Consider the following 16,582-nt stretch of genomic DNA (forward strand, 5'->3'; position numbering starts at 1 on the left):
ACAAACTTGTCATTTTCCATCAGCACCTTGTATCCATTTTGGATGAATTGTCCAATACTAATCAAGTTGTGCTTCATACTGGGGGCAAAATATTCATTATGTATCTCCTTCTCACCTTGCTTGGTGCAAACCATGATAGATCCTTTGCCCACTATGAGAATGGTTCCATCATTTCCCATGTTAATTTCAAACTTAAAAAGTCTTATCAATGAAAGAGAACAAACTTTCATTACCATTCATGTGGTTGCTACAACCGCTGTCTAAGTACCATACCTCAGGTTGCCTTCTTCACCAATGTTACACATGATGAAGGTTGCGGGATTGATTACATTTCCCATGTTCACATCAGCCACATTCGCATTCTGCTTTGACTAATCACCTTGCTTCTTCCACCATTCACTTGCATAATGCCCATACTTATGATACTAGGAGCATTCAACATTGCTCTTATTTGAGTTGTAATTATTCTTACCTCCTCTAGAGTTGTTTTCAAAGGTGCTTGTTCCCTCTTGGTTTCTTGCTCATCCTGAGCTTTCTACACTAGCATTCCTTTGACCATTCCTTCCATGACCTCTACTTCTTGTGTCTCTATCGGAGCCATTTCTTCCTCTCCCCCTACCTCTTGAATTCTTTTGAGCCTTGAAAGATTGCTCTTTGGAAGTTATTGTTGATTTGTTTATCCAGTGCTCATGGGTTTGAAGAGTTCCCATCAACTCATCCATGATCAATGTAGTAAGATCCTTTGCTTCCTCAATGGTCATCACAAGGTTGTCATATTTCTAAGGTAAACTCCTCAATATTTTCTCTACAATCCTTTGCTCTTCATAATCTTCTCCATTTGACTTGGGCTGGTTTATCAAAGTGGAGATTCGTGAGCTAAACTCTACAATAGGTTCATTGTGCTTCATCTAAAGGTTCTCAAACTCCCTTCTGATCATCTGTAGCTTCACTTCTCTAACCTTATCAATCCCCTTGAAGTTCATCTCAAGGATGCCCCATGCTTCCTTTGCATAATTTGTTGCTGCAATCTTGGGGAAGACTGTCTCTATCATTGCTACCTCAATCAGACTTAATGCCTTTGCATCCTTTCTCCTTGACTCTTTCAACTGAGTCTTCTGTGGGTTTGTGAGGTTAGCATACACTGTTGGGACTGAAACATCATGGAATCCATTTACCACAAACTCCCACATATCATTTGCAACCATTATGGTTTTAATCTTCTTTGCCCATGTGTCATAATTTCGTCCATTAAAGGACAATAGTTGCTGCCATATCTTTCTTGCATCTTCTGCCATGTCAAATATCCCAGAAAACAAATGCCCTAACTCACTATGGATGTGGGGCCTCAAAGCTCTGATACAATGTGAAAAATAAATCACAAACTCTAAAAATTTTGCTCAGCACAAGAAGGTGCCGAGTGAACTCGGCACATGAAGGAGCCAAGTAGCTTGATACAAAGGGCAACTTGGCACTAAGAGGGTATTGAGTGAGCTCGGTCAACGAAGGGAAGGTGGAGCTCGACTCAGTGGTTGTTGAGTGAACTTGATCAACAAAGGATACCGAGTGAACTTGGTAGGAGTAGAAGAGAACTCAATTAAAGACTAAATTGAGTGAGTTGTTTAACAGACTTACAGTCTGGACATTTCTACCATTAAAACACAATAACTTCAAAACTTGCAAGTATGAATATCTTAGATGCAAAACATGTAATGTCAAATAGAAGGGAGAAAACCATGAGCCAAGTATCCTTGCTTGTTTTCTATTCAACTAAGTTAAAACTATTACAAAATCTGCGAGCATTCGACTTCAACCAGAAAACCCTAAAAAACTTCAAACTAATAAAACTTAAATTTCAAACTTACAGCACTAATGGCTGCATGCAACAATGTCTGGAGCAATCACTGCTTCACAAGACAAATCAATATGAACTTACAGAATAACAAACGGATTCAACATGAGTTGGTGCTTCCTTCTGTCTTCTAAACTTTCTACACTTTCTTGCTTTGCTCTGATCTGCTTATCTACTTCTTTTCTACTATGTGCTCTGCTCTACTCTTCTGTTCTACTCTCTTCAACTGATCGAATGAATCAAATTCATTCATTTTGTCTTCTAGCAAAAGGTTTTCGCTCTCTTTTCAAATTTGACCTCACCTACTGAGTTGATTGTTGTCAAGCGGGTAGGTGGGCGTTTGGCTCCAAGGGCAACTGACCAACTGCATTAAATTTCTAACAGAAACTTCCAGTCAGACATATGTGGCCATGAGTCTTAGTCACACATCATATAACAAGAAGACAGAGAAGGTTTTAGGTAGCAATGATACAGGTAACCACATAAGACAAATAACAGTAGTAACGGCCCGATATAATAGAGAACTATACTATATATACAAAGCAGCGATTGAAAAATAATATCTGAAGGGATTGAAGGATTCTATTAAACTGTGAGTATTTACAAGGCATCAATGAGTATGACACGAAACTATTAAGGCATCGATGAGTATGACAGGAAATTATGAGTCATATGTAAGACAAGCCCTTGGGGGTCTTAAGAGAGACTAAATGCTTAGTTGGACAAAGATCTCCAAGTCATTCCAGAAATAGATTGTGTTGTTCCAAGATGTGGATAAGGTAGAGAGCCTGTCAGATATCTATATGCCGTGAAGAACAAATTTATGGAATACAAAACAATCAAATAACAATGATATGTAAAAGAAACCAAACAAAAGGTCAACAAAAATTAGTTTGGATTAACTAATGGAAGCGATGACTATTGTCATACGGAGCAACACCAAAATAAATTTCCAAAGATTTGCATTAAAAGTTCAATAAAGAATAAACATGAAAACAACAAATGATGAACATGCTAACTATCAGGGGGATTTGAAGATTAGTATTAAAATGTTTTTATAAACCAAAGATTACACTCAGCGTACGATAAAGAAACCACGATGATGCCGATGATATCTATTTTAAGACAATAATATTTTAATTATTGATGGCTAAAGTAAAAGGTGAGTTAAGAAAAGTTGTGCCCATTTGAAAAATGAAAAAGACATGTCGTTTTGAAAGGCATAAATTGAAAGTTATTTTATCATGCATGGGTAGATGAATGTGAGAAAATAAGAAGAAAGAAAAATGCATAGGAAAAGGCAGAGCATGGGGCTAAATATGAATGAGTAGAAGGGAAGGAATGTCTATGGTGTATAAAGAAGAAATATATATGGCAGGTTAAAGTAATTGGAATACAAATATACAGATTTATTGATACCATTTAGGGAAGTTGAATAGTTTATTTTCCCCAAAGGACCAATTATTTATTAAATCATCACCATCTTAGTTAAGGGTCTCACATGAACCTTCTAAAACATGTCACAAATTCTGAGGGGAGATGTCAGACATGTTCAATAGAGTCATCTGAACGAGGACACTAGACATGGTTCAATAAGGTCATCACCCATTTTGATATAAGTGTAAAAGATGTTTCTCCAAAGGCACCAAAGTGTTAAGAAAAAGTTCAAATTCAATGCTTGGAAAGTTGTTTCTATCACCATACCTAGGCATGTTTGTCAAGTTGCCTTAGCAACTTCCAAATTACCTTTAACACCCTTAAACACCCTTATTTCAGCTCTACAATGTTGCACGTGTTTTTTCTACCCAAAAATATGATCTAATCTCTTGGGTGTAATTGCTTACGAATTGATCTCTGCCCAAGGTAAAGTTAGATAATATGTTTGACTAGACAATGATATCTGTTCACATGTGTAATTGTAATTCTTATTTAACTTAGGATCACAAGTTCGAATATGATTAATCACTAAATAGTATTATCATGATTGATTAGTTTATAATAACTTGCATTAGTCTACTTGTGGTTATACCTTTTTTCCCAAATTTGAACATTTTGTCCCCTATGTCATTCCTTGAAACTAGGAAACTCTCCAAGCATCCTCAAGATGTCTCCTCATCACCACATGCCCACCTTAGAAAAGAGGAACAACATTACCTATAAAAACAAATCTACCAACATAAAGTAATTATAAATTTTGTAGTATACATTGAAAGAAAGAATGAATGGAGCTTTTACAATTTACAATATCAACCATGTACTTTAGGTTTGTGTATGGTTATAGTAATATGGAACTATGCCATACTTGTCACGGGAGGCACCTAACTGTACTACAGAAGAAGCATACATACCTTACTGCCTACAGAATTTGAACTTGTGACATTGAAACAATTTTTGAATGACATTGAAATGAAAGATTCAAAAGTAATAGAAACTGTTATTGCCTAACCCAGCTTAATGTTTTGTTTGCCCCATATTTTTATTTCTATTGTTGTATTGTGAATCTCTATAAACTCTCAAACCATTTTCGTCATAAATCATATAATATGATGTTAGATGGTGTATAGTGATGGAGCCCTAAATTTTGCAAAATTTAGGGTCTCCATTTAAGAATCCTATCTAATCCTTAATTATATGATTTATCTTATATTTTACCTTACATATCTGCTGATAGAGTGAGGAATCAGCAATATGTTAGCATAAGCATACAATCCAAGCACATTCAAAGAGGCATCCACTATGTATTAAGGAAGACGATGGTAACATGAATACACCTTCTACGTGGATGCGAGGAGATAATGGAGAGCACACTGCTCAGGCATTAAATTTCCTAGGAATGAGTGTGAATCCTTGGATGCAATAGAGATCTGATTCTTCTCTACTGGGGGCGCAATCAGATGTTTGCTAGGCAATAGCTACAGCAACACCATATCCTTCAGCACTGGGGGCACAATCAGATGTTTGCTAGGCAATAGCTACAGCAACACCATATCCTTCAGAAACAGGCTCAGAATTTACAACAGCAGTTACAGCAAAACTCATCTCCACATCAAACTTTGCAACACAAGATGCAACATTCTTTTAATGATCAATAGCGAAGTATGGTTTCACATCACAGACAACCGGCGAATATGTAATCAGAAGCAGATGAACATTTTTAATAATGCACCACATCCAACAAGACATCAGCGTAAATTTTGAAGATAATAATAAACAAAAAAGTAAACAAATTCATATTAGTTTGTAAGTGTAGAGTCACGTATATGCACCCAGCAATTAAACAGGAGATTATATTGCATAGTGAATAAATTCTGATAAAGTAAAAGCAGCATACACTTACATAAAGTGACTCCGATTTGAAAGACCAAAGACAATGCAAGCAGAAAGTGGTAATGATAGCGAGCAGATACCACTGACACAAATCAAAGCAAATGCTTATGCAGGGATTATTCATATACAGTTTGATATGTTTTTGAAGAACCCGACAATATAAAAGGAGAAAGTATCGTTGAAACAAGACACTAGCAAAAGAATAAATCGCTTCAAGTCAAATAATTGCCAAAAGTAAAGAAAGATATGATGTATGCAAACGGGAAATGAATTGGATAAAAAATATGCTCTCAATGACAGGCTCGATACCCACACCAAGTGCTGAAAGATTGCCATAATATATAATTGTGTATATGTCTGATTGGTGTAGAAGCTATCCTGTGGGTTGAAAGATTGTTTATCTAATAAGGATCACAAATAAATATGAATCGACGCCGTTTAGGTAGGAGTAAAAACGACAGAGAAGGATGAGACTCGATAATGGAAGGAGCCCGACAGACTTGGAGGACGAATGGCAATGTGTTTTGGATGCTATAACGGCAAGCAGGGATGAAAAATGTAATCGTATGTGGCACAAAACGATGATTAGACAATTATCTTGTTGCCAAGTCAAGACGAGAATCTCTCGTAAAAAAATCACGGCAGAGTGGTTTGAAGACGCGTTTGAGAGGGAGCTAATATGCAAAGATCAAACGCTATTGACTCTCAGGCCAAGCCATCGATTGATACCTTGAGATGTATATTAATTAGCAAATATGCAGATAATTATTCATAAAAAAGACGAGGCTCGATAAATGAAACGAAGGAATGAACAACAAACTGCAATCCCAGTTAGAACGCTGTCAGAAAGGTCTGTAGGAGGAATTGGTGGTGATGAACGATTCACGATTGTAGCAGAATGCAATTCCTACAAAGGTCCGCTTCAGATTACGCTACGAAGGAAAATATTTTTATCACCATCCCTGATAATGATAATCAAGTAGAAAGTAAACAAAAATTAAAGGATGTGATTAATTAAAAGTAAAATATATTTTAAGAGACATTATGTTTCTCTTGAAAAGTCATATTCCAAAATATATATATATATATATATATTGAATTCATTTTTGGAGAAAACAGAACAGACAATTTCAACAGAAGCATTTGAAGAAAAATAATTTTGAATTCACTTGCAAAGAGGTAAGGAGGAATAAGGAGTCAAAATATATATATATATATATATATATACAATTTTGTAATATAGATTCAAATATTTATTTTAATATTTCATTTAGCATCTTAAATATGATCATCATAGATATAGTGAAATATCAAATTGTTTCCATATTTGTTTCCGGTTTGTCTCCCTACCTTAGGAGTTAAAGTGCAATTTCGGACTAATTTAAGATTGTGTAAATATTTGCCCGCACTGATCTTTTGAATCATTGAAATTGGATTTATAGTTAAGTCAAAAAATCTATATATTCCTTCTTACAAGTATTGAATCCATTATTGATAAATATTATACATAACATTCTTTCACTTTCAGCATTCAACTTGTAATTGATCGAGTTCAAGGACTTTGCCAACCGAAGAACTCACCAATGCTTATATTCGCTATAGAAAAGTCTTCAACCAAGCAGTCAATGTTTGAGGTGAAAGTCTACCCACTTGGGTGTAGAGGAGCCTAAAGTGCAAGGGAATCAAGTTGATTCTCGTTCGTTGGCCAGAATTGACTGTCGAATCCTATTAGAAAATTGGCAAGCTCTTGGATTTCCAATCATATCCATGTAGCACAATTTTTCCAATTTTTAAGAAAAATCACAATCTAAAAATTGTCAATGATATCCAAAGTATCATCCTTAGGTCAAACCATTGAGATTCATCATCACCACATTCAACAACCGATTGATTTTAGACAGCATTTCTCTTTATTGTTCCTATAATAGAAGTTTAGGTATCTATTGACCAAATCTCTTCATCTTATTTGAGATTCATCATCACCACATTCAACAACCGATTGATTTTAGACAGCATTTCTCTTTATTGTTCCTATAATAGAAGTTTAGGTATCTATTGACCAAATCTCTTCATCTTATTTTCCTTGTCAAATTTTGGGTCAAGATTTAAGGCAAGTAATTAAAATAATTGTTAGTTTATATAGCTACAATAATGTTTGTTTATATTAATATACCCATAAAGATTTTTGTTTATACAAACCTGTTGACACAACATTCTCCTAAACATTCTCTTTCTAATTGATTTGTAACACCCTATGATATTAATCAGGGCTACCTACATTACGTATTGTTTAGTTGCTTTTTCATTCTTATTTTATCATACAATCCTTACGAACATTGGTATCAAAGTAGATTTATGGTGGAGGAAGCCAAAAAAGTAGGGTACAGTAGTGATCATAAAAATTTGAAGAAAATGGGAAGATACGGAAAGGATTACTGGTGTCTGAAGGAAGATGTTGAAAACTGTACAGGAAATTTATGCCACCTAAAAGGATTTCTCTGGAATCATGACCATGTCAAGAAAACAATTTGTTCCATGTGGTGGAAACACTAAACACCAAAAATTCAAATTCATGTAAACATTGATATTGTAAATTTACATTACAACTAATTTGTTCTTAAGAACAAGAAGATTTCTGCAATCCATATGAAATTAAAATTTTATACTTTTAGATTTGATTGTGATTATTTTCTCATCAACGTTTTGGATCATACTCAAGATCACATTCTGTGATCCATCATCAAGATAGAAGAGAAAGAGAGCATCACGAGAAAGTAAGAGAAGTAGCAGGCCAAGCCAAAAAAGGAGGGAGGGATAAGAGAGAGAAGAAAGAAGATTAAGGGGAGAATGCCAAGTGGTGGGGAAAGAACAAGGATACCAAGGAAGAAGAAAATACCAAAAAAGTAAAAGTAAAAGGAGAATAAAGATGAAAGAAAGAATAATAAAAATAAAAAGAGATCAAAAACAAAAATAGAATATATTCAAAACATAGACATAAGGCTAAAAAAAAAACTATAAATCATATATATATATATATATATATATAAAAATAAAAAATAAAAATTAGAGAAGAGAAAAAAACAATTTGAGATGCAACTAACAAATAAAAATAACAAAAGCAACTGAAATATAAAAACTAAACAGATAAGAAATGTTTTAAAACACCATAAGAACACAAGTAATCTCAGAGAAAAAATTATTAAGATTAAAGAAAATAAAATTGGAATAAAAGCAACCAAAAATAGACACAAAGGGAAACAATATGTGTGTAAACACACACATATATATAAGCTAATAAAAACTAAATAAAGTTCAAAAATTAAATAATTAAAATGACTAAAAATAAATAAATGTATAGTATAAAACTAAGGTTTAAGACAATTATAAAGAGGAAAAATAAAATCAAGCGTTTATGTGTGTGCATATATATATACACACACACATGTATACGCACTCAATTTTTTTCCTAAATCTTTGGTTATATATTATATTCATATGTATATTTAGATCTTTTATGCATTCTTAGTTTGTTGTATGGAATAAGAACATAATCCACATCTATGTATATATATGAATACCATATGTAACTACATATTATTAGACAAAAAATAAATATTAAAAGAGGAAAAATAAAAGAATCCTTCTATGTATCTTTATTTTCATTTTTTGTTATATCTAGCATAACCCAAGTGCACACACCCGGGTCAAAAACCCGAAGCACCCGATGCACATACGCACCCAATGCGGGTGTGTCGCACACCCGAGTACCCTCGCTGGCCGAAAAAGCGTCACCACACCGATCGAGCACCCAGGTGGGATGCAAGACTCAGGTGTGTCGTGGGTGCAAGGGTGCATGGGTGCTCGCGGAGTGCTCCCAAGGTGCAGTTGGCTGACTAGCCCAAAAAGTTATAAAAAAAAAACTTTTTGCATTTCTTTTTTAATTTGTTTTTTAAACAAGTTCACCCTTGGGATGATTAGGACTTCGATATAGGGGATGATTAGAGAGAACTTGAGATGATTCCATTCTCATTATTGCATTTTGTCATTTTGTTGATTGTACTCACTTTGATATGGTCATGATACATTATTTCATTTCATTGTCTCATGCTACTTGGCTCATTGTCATCACGAGCATCTTTATGATATATGATATTCATATTTGAACAATGAATTTTGAATCTTGCATCTTAAACTAAGTTAATTTGTTAAATGGTCATTCGTAATGGTTATGAAGTTTCAAGTTTCAAGTTTCAAGTTTCAACTTATGGTTTGTGAATCGCATTTCAATTTTCTCTATTCAACTATATTTGGTATGTTATATAATATATTGAAGTATCATTTCATAATTAGCATTTTCAGTCATATATATATATATATATATATATACACACTATGCAACCCTCTCCTCCCCCCCTCCCCCTCCGCACCACCGCTGTCCTCAAAGTGAGGCCCTTTTTTGCCCCCACCCGAAACTCGTCCTGACGTCCCCCCACACCACCTCACCCCCGCATCGGTGTAACACTAGTTATATCTATATAACAAAAATAAAAATAAGAATACATACAACGTCCCAAATATAAGGTACATATGCATAGTGTATAAATATAGTACTCCAAACTTTAGAAATAAAGAATGAAACTCAAATCTAACACAAAATTACAAGAAAATAAAAATATAGAAATAGGCACACACATGAAAAAAAAAAAAAAAAAAAACCAAAAAGCATAGAGATCTATGCATACGCACACACATACATATCAACATATATGCACCTATGTACGAAAAATTGAAGAAATTGAAAAGAAATAAGGGCCAAAAAATAAATATAAAAGCAAAAAGAAGATGCAAGAGACCAAAGCACAAACTACCCACTAAAAGAAAAACCAACCAACTGGTGCAACAGGGCAAGGAGATAAAGCAAGAAGAAAGCAAGCAGGCAAGGGGAGAAGCACGGGGGTGAAGGTTGAAGGAGAGGAGGGAGGAGGGCCCCTAGGAGCGGAGAGACAAAAGAGGAAGGGGGAGGAAACCTAGGGCGAAGGACAAGCAAGGGGGGAAGGCTAAGGAAGAGGATGGGAGAGGACACCAACGAGCGAGGAGACAAAAAAAGAAGGGGAAGGAAACCTAGGGAAATGGGCTACCCTTAAGGATCCTAATTCTAGAAAGTAAAGGTTGCCAAGACATACTAAGAGTCCACCCCTCATCACAGTTTAGATTAGAGGGGTGGTTGTTTATCACTATGGCCTCCTTTAGTTTTCTCCTAAATAAGTTCTCTTTGGCAAGAATTTTGGTACTTTCTAGACAAATATGGTGCTTGGTAGGTTTAGAGTGCTCAGCCAAAGCAGACTTAAGAACCCATTCATGTTTAATGTCAACACTATGTTCCTTGATCCTAGTACTAACAGAACGACTTATTTCACCTATATATGGTGTACCACATGAATTGGTGACATTATAAATGCCCAACTCATTGAGGGTGTCTCTCGGATCTTAAGAGACAAGATACGGTGTCTCAATAAGGATAGAGGTTTGAAGGCACATCAAATACCTCTCTTAGAGAGAATTTTGGACATGTAGGATATTCCTTCAATGTACCATAAAGTTGTGCTAGCGGGGTCCAAATCTAGAGAGCAAGAGGAACAAGACAAGAATCGAGATTTGGCTTGAATCATGGCTCTCGGAATTTGTTTAGGGGAATAACCATTCAGCCTAAAGATATGACATAGGCGGTCAAGCTCTTGCTGAAGATTGTTTGCCTCACAAATACTGTAAGTTCTCAAAGTAAAGATTAATAGGGACCCCAAATTTTTGGCTCAAGTGGTGATGTGATAACGAGTAAAGGTAAAGGTTAGTGTGGGTGGCCTTGTAGGAAAATCGTCACCCTATGAAGCCATCATGTTTCTCAATGAGCAACACATCTAAGAATGAAAGTTGGTTGCCAGACTCAAGCTTCGTAGTAAAGGTGATGGATGGGTAAATGTTGTTAATGTGAGCAAAGAAGATGTCAAGATTATCATGACAATGGGGCCAACACACATTGGTATCATCCACATATCTTTTCCACCACTTGAGTTTAAGAGGTGAGGAAAAGAGGGCCACTTCTTCTAAACGTTCCATGAAGAGTTGAGTTATAACAGGAGATAGGGGGAGCCCATGGCTACCCCCTCAACTTGTTCATAGATAACACCTTAGAAGGAGAAAAAGGTTATAGTATTTCAATATAATAATCAGACCTACACATGTTATGTAGTGCCTCATTGCTCTCTCATTCACATTTCTTCATTCAATCCTTACAAATATGGATTGCAATCTAAATTATGATGAATCACTGAATGGTATTCATTATAGAATCCAAAACTATGCAAACGAGTTTTGTTGGATATATCATTTTTGCTGTCCCTATAATACCACATATTAATTTACATGTTATTAAAGGTATTTTTAATTTTTTTGTTATATTTGAGGTTTTTTGTGCAGCTACAACGTCTCCTCAACTTATGGGATATTTCCAACCATGCTTCAGATATATCCCCCTATGCCCATGTACCTATCTTAGTAAAATAAAAAAGCAGGGACTAAAAACTGAAATGACATACCTACCAATACAGTAATTATGTTTTTTGAAGCATATTTTCCAAACAGAATTTTTTTCACTATGCACATCACAATAATGTGGTTAATTTAGATTATATTACATAATGATCACAAGCGCTCACATGGCTAACAAAAAGAAAATCATTGAAACAATCTACTGGGCACAAATTGTATTTATGGAAGGAAAGCTAAAGGACAGTTGAGTACTCCACAAAGGACAACAAAATGTACAAAGTAGTTGCTTGAAATATTCCTGAAGAGTGATAATTTGACACATGGGGATACCATCATGAGAATCCTACATTCAAATTGTCTGAAACACAGAGAAACTAACCTGAAATGTTGGATGTCCTCATTCAGTCCATGTCTTTTACTTCTGCCTCTACATCCACAACCATTTCTGAGGGCTCTGAAAAAAATAGTAAGAATGATAAATAACACATTTTTGAAATTATTCTAGTGATAGCTCTTAGAAACATAACAACAATAACGGAAGAGATATAATCAAATGAAAACTAAATACTAAAGATATTTACATTGCTTCACCAATCACCAAAAACAGTAAAAAGGACATAAATATAAAACCTATGAATTTCCCGTTGTCCACATGAATAAGAATGATGAATTATCATCAAGGGCTATGCCTATGGGGATATCATTTTCCAAACCAATCCATAGATAGAAAATACGTATTGATTTTCCAATGTCATAATAAAACTAATTATTTTTGTTGCTATTATACGTGCAAATGCATCAACTATCCCAAAGGATGCCTACACTAAAAATTGTTGGTATTGTATTATATTTGTCATTAGTGACAACACTTATCTATATTTGTATGATTACCGAGCTCATCACTCAGTCTACAGTGCATACCGAGCATTCAGTGGTTACCTTGTACATTCACCGAGCTTCGCAGTTTACACCAAGCTTCGCAGTTCACACCGAGCTTCACAATGTCTACCGAGTCATCAGTTTGTATGATGGAAGCCAGTGTTTACCAAGTGATGGAAGTGTAGTGTTTACCGAGTGAAATCAAGGTAAACGAAGGATTCAGTTTTTACCGAGTGACACTATATCTACCGAGTCTCCAATGGTTACCGAGTTCCAAGCTACGTTGTGTGGTTAGTATGGACCAAGCTTCTACTTCTACCAAGTGCATGACGATGTCGAGTAATGCAGTGGATGCCGAGTATCAGAAGGTCACCAAGTCAGCTTGAAGAACCCAAGTTTTCTACTGTTTGGCCGACTCAGTAATATTTTGTTCACTTGTGTTTTGGCTGACCTTGCAATTCTAATTATTGGAATGATATATATATATAATGTATTATATCATTTGCAATAGATATATGAAAAATGCATGAGAGTTGGAAGATAGACATGTAATGTTTTGAAGTGTAAGTGTGAATCAGCAGCAGAGCAAAATATTCAGCAAGGTCAACAAGGAACAGTAAAGATTCATCAGTCACAAGAGGTGATCTATACTTCAAAGATCTAATCAGCAATCAAGTTTGTAAGTAGATTCATTGTTTCATCCTAACAGGTGAATCAATTTTGTAAATCCTTTAACAAAGTAGACTTAACAATCTTTGTATAAATCTCCTAACAGAGTGCATACTTCAGTGTATGTTTGTAAATCCTCTAATAAGGTGGACCTAGCGGTCCTTTATGCTCCTAACAGGGCAGATCACCAGAAGTGGTCAATGTAAACCTCAACAAGCCAACTTTATACTGTAGTATTGAAGTTTTGTGGGTATCATCCCCACCCCAGTTTTACTTTCTATTTGAAAGGTTTCTAGGTTACCAAAATCTCTGTGCACATGTGTTATAAAAACTTGATCTCTCATATGCAGTAGATTAGATGAATGAATGGTGAATAGTATATATGATTAAAGTACTGAATTGTTTTAAAAGTTTTGAAGTTACTGATTCACCCCTCCCCTCTCAGTAACTTGTCATATCTTGAATATTTCCAACAATTGGTATCAGAGCTGTGTGATTCTCAGGATAAAGTTTGACAGCTTGAGCAAAGAGCAAGGACAATGGAGATATTCAAACTTGACAAAGCTATTGAAAATGAAAAGCTAGATCTGAAAATGGCTATGGCTCAACTCAAAGAAGCAAAGGAGCATCTTTCCCATTCCCTGAAAAGAAGGAAGGAACTTGCAAGACAAATGAATGACCATCAGTATGTTGAAGAAAAGATTGAAGACCTTTTTCCATCAAGCAGTTCAGATGAAGCTAATGAGGCAATCAAGGAACTTCTAGCAAAGAATGGCTCTCTGCAGGAAGAAGTAAGAAAGCTTAAAAGAGAACAAGAAATCCAATCAATCAAGCTATGTGAAGTTTTCGAACAAAGAAACAAGGCAAATGAAGACCTGGAAGCAAGAAATAATCTATCCAATCAGCATGAAGATCTTATGGATCAACTATCTAATGCAAATGAAGAAATTGTGAATCAGAGATCTGAAAATGAAAGCCTGAGGAATGATTTAATCACTGAAAGACAAATCGATGAAAGCTTACAAAGAGACTTAAGATCTGAAAGACAAATCAATGAAAGTTCGGAAAATGACTTAATCACTGAAAAGCAAGTCAATGAAAGGATAATGAAATCTCAAGCAGACATGACTCAATTAAATCAACAAAGTGAGTAGAATCTTCATAGACAAAAAGGTAAAGCTGGTCTTGGTTATAAGGAAGAAGGTGAAACCTCCAAACAAGGTGCCCAAAGGAATCAAAGACCTACTTGCAATCACTATGGTAAGTCAGGTCACACATCAAACAAATGTTGGAGCAATGGAAAGGGTAAATTCAATGGTAAATGCTACAATTGCAGTCAGCATGGTCACAAAGCTAATGATTGCAAGGAGAAACCAAAATTTGAAGGAAATTGTCACAACTGCAAGAAGCATGGTCACAAGGCATTCCAATGTAGATCCAAATCATTCAATCCAACTAAACAACTTGTTAAGGCAATCTTTGGATGGGATTACAATACCTAGTGCAGATGTCATCATTGTGGAGAATATGGACACATTGGCAAAGACTGCTCAAGGCATCACTTGAGAAAAAGAGCTACAACAGTAAGATGATATACATGCACTAAACTTGGTCATATAGCCAAAAACTGCATGAACATAGAAAGAGTTGAAGATGAAAAGAAAGCTAAAGCTAACAGCATTCGGAAGCAGATGAGGCAACAATGGATTCCTAAATCTACCGAGCAAGATAGTTCAAATGATGGTAATGTCACTCAAGAAGTGGGTGACTCCACCATTTCCAACTAGACTCATAAAGGAGGATCTGGAACTGTATTATCAAGCTATATCTAGAGCAGTTCCAAATGAAAGAAAGCAAAAGATCCAATCAGTATTCCAGATACACAAGGATCAAAGAAAGCATATCCTTCACCGAGTTGCATCTACTGAGGAAAGTTGGTTGAAGACCTTGCCGAGTTAGGTCGAGAGTAACTCAAGTTTTGTTCAATCACTGAGTTGCAAGCTTCTACCGAGCAAGTGAATGAACGACAGTCTGTCAAGCACTATGTCATCTCAGCTACCTTCGTACCGAGCATTAATGACAAAATTTTCATCAAAAAGGCAGAATTTGATTTCATTCTTCATCACGATTTCAAAGCTAAAAAATTTCCACGTGCATTTCAAGCAATTCCAAGCAATTCCAAGCGATTTTCCAGCGAAAGATTTGTTCGAAAATTTCTATCTTTTACCGAGCATCAATGGCATCCGGGAGCAGCAGCAGCACCAAGGCAAAGAAGGGTTCAGAGATGTTGGTAAAGGGTGCTGAATGGAGAGCGCCCAACTTCAAAATTGTTCTGGCCGTTGTAGAATCACTCGACCCTATCGGCGCTCAATCTCAAATTCCAACTAAGGTACTCCTCATAAACGATATTCGTACACATTTTAAATGTTCTGTTCAAGAGATTGGAAACCTAGAAATGGACAATGCCCTAGGAGAAATGAATGTTGATGGCTCTTTGAAACCCGAGCATAAGCATCTTGAGACCAAAGGCTTGACCCATATCTCACATATGCCAAGAAGTTTCCAAACCAAGTGGATTAGGTATATTTTGAGTCGGGTGCACAATGGGCAACTATGGTTAGAGCAGCCAGTGTTAATCACCAAGAAGTTGATTCACAAAATCACGAGTCTCCCTATGCTCAACAAAGTCAAGGTTACTAAAACTCTAGGACGGGATGAGTTGCAGAAGAAAACCCTAGTCGAGTGGGACAGTAGAGGATTGAAGGTTAGCACTGTGTCTGATGTTGAACTAAGGTTTGGCATTCATGTTATTGCCCACAAAATTTATAGCTCCAGTCATTTGAACAGTGTACCCTATGAGGCTGTGGATTTGGCTTTCAAGATTGTGAAGAAAAATCTTGAATTTGACCTGTCAGAATTATTGTTGAAACAATTGAACAAGAACATGGATAGCATAAGGACCTCAAAGAATAATCCCCGTAAATTTGGTTCTCTGTTAACATGTTTATTTTTCTACGTTCAAAAATTCTTTCCATCTAAAGGAACTTTTGTATGGAGAAAAGACATTCCAATTTTGTATTAGATCAATGAGTTCATTGATGACATGGGTGAAAATTTTGAGAAGGTTATGGATAACTATTTTGAAGATTTCAAAGAAAGAATGAATAATAGGTTCCGGATTCCACCAAAATTGGTTGAAGATTACAAGGATGATGTATGCTTCATGGTTGACTGTGACAAGGTATACATTCAGGCAGTTAGACCCCGAGTTGCATGGGTAAAATCTCTTCCTTATGAGGTCAATACTGATGA

General features: G+C 35.7%; 1 protein-coding gene across 10 annotated transcripts in view; it reads right to left on the reverse strand.

The window, feature by feature from the left end:
• Positions 1-16,582, reverse strand: part of LOC149546340 (uncharacterized) — a 199,069-nt gene that overhangs the window by 39,545 nt on the left and 142,942 nt on the right. For 7 of the 10 annotated variants that reach the window (XR_016353696.1, XR_016353694.1, XR_016353697.1 and 4 more), the window contains one exon: positions 12,102-12,176. The exons of the other annotated variants lie outside the window; for them this stretch is intronic. Coding sequence is in view for 1 of the 7 variants with exons in the window: in XM_089791164.1 (XP_089647290.1) it covers positions 12,124-12,176 (53 nt within the window). In the remaining 6 variants the exon portion in view is untranslated. The remainder of the gene's footprint in view (positions 1-12,101; positions 12,177-16,582) is intronic. 10 annotated transcript variants of the gene reach the window in all.

This window comes from Cupressus sempervirens, chromosome 7 (genome assembly GCF_028749045.1).
Source record: "Cupressus sempervirens isolate cs-2001-9-10 chromosome 7, ASM2874904v1, whole genome shotgun sequence".
NCBI lineage: Eukaryota > Viridiplantae > Streptophyta > Pinopsida > Cupressales > Cupressaceae > Cupressus > Cupressus sempervirens.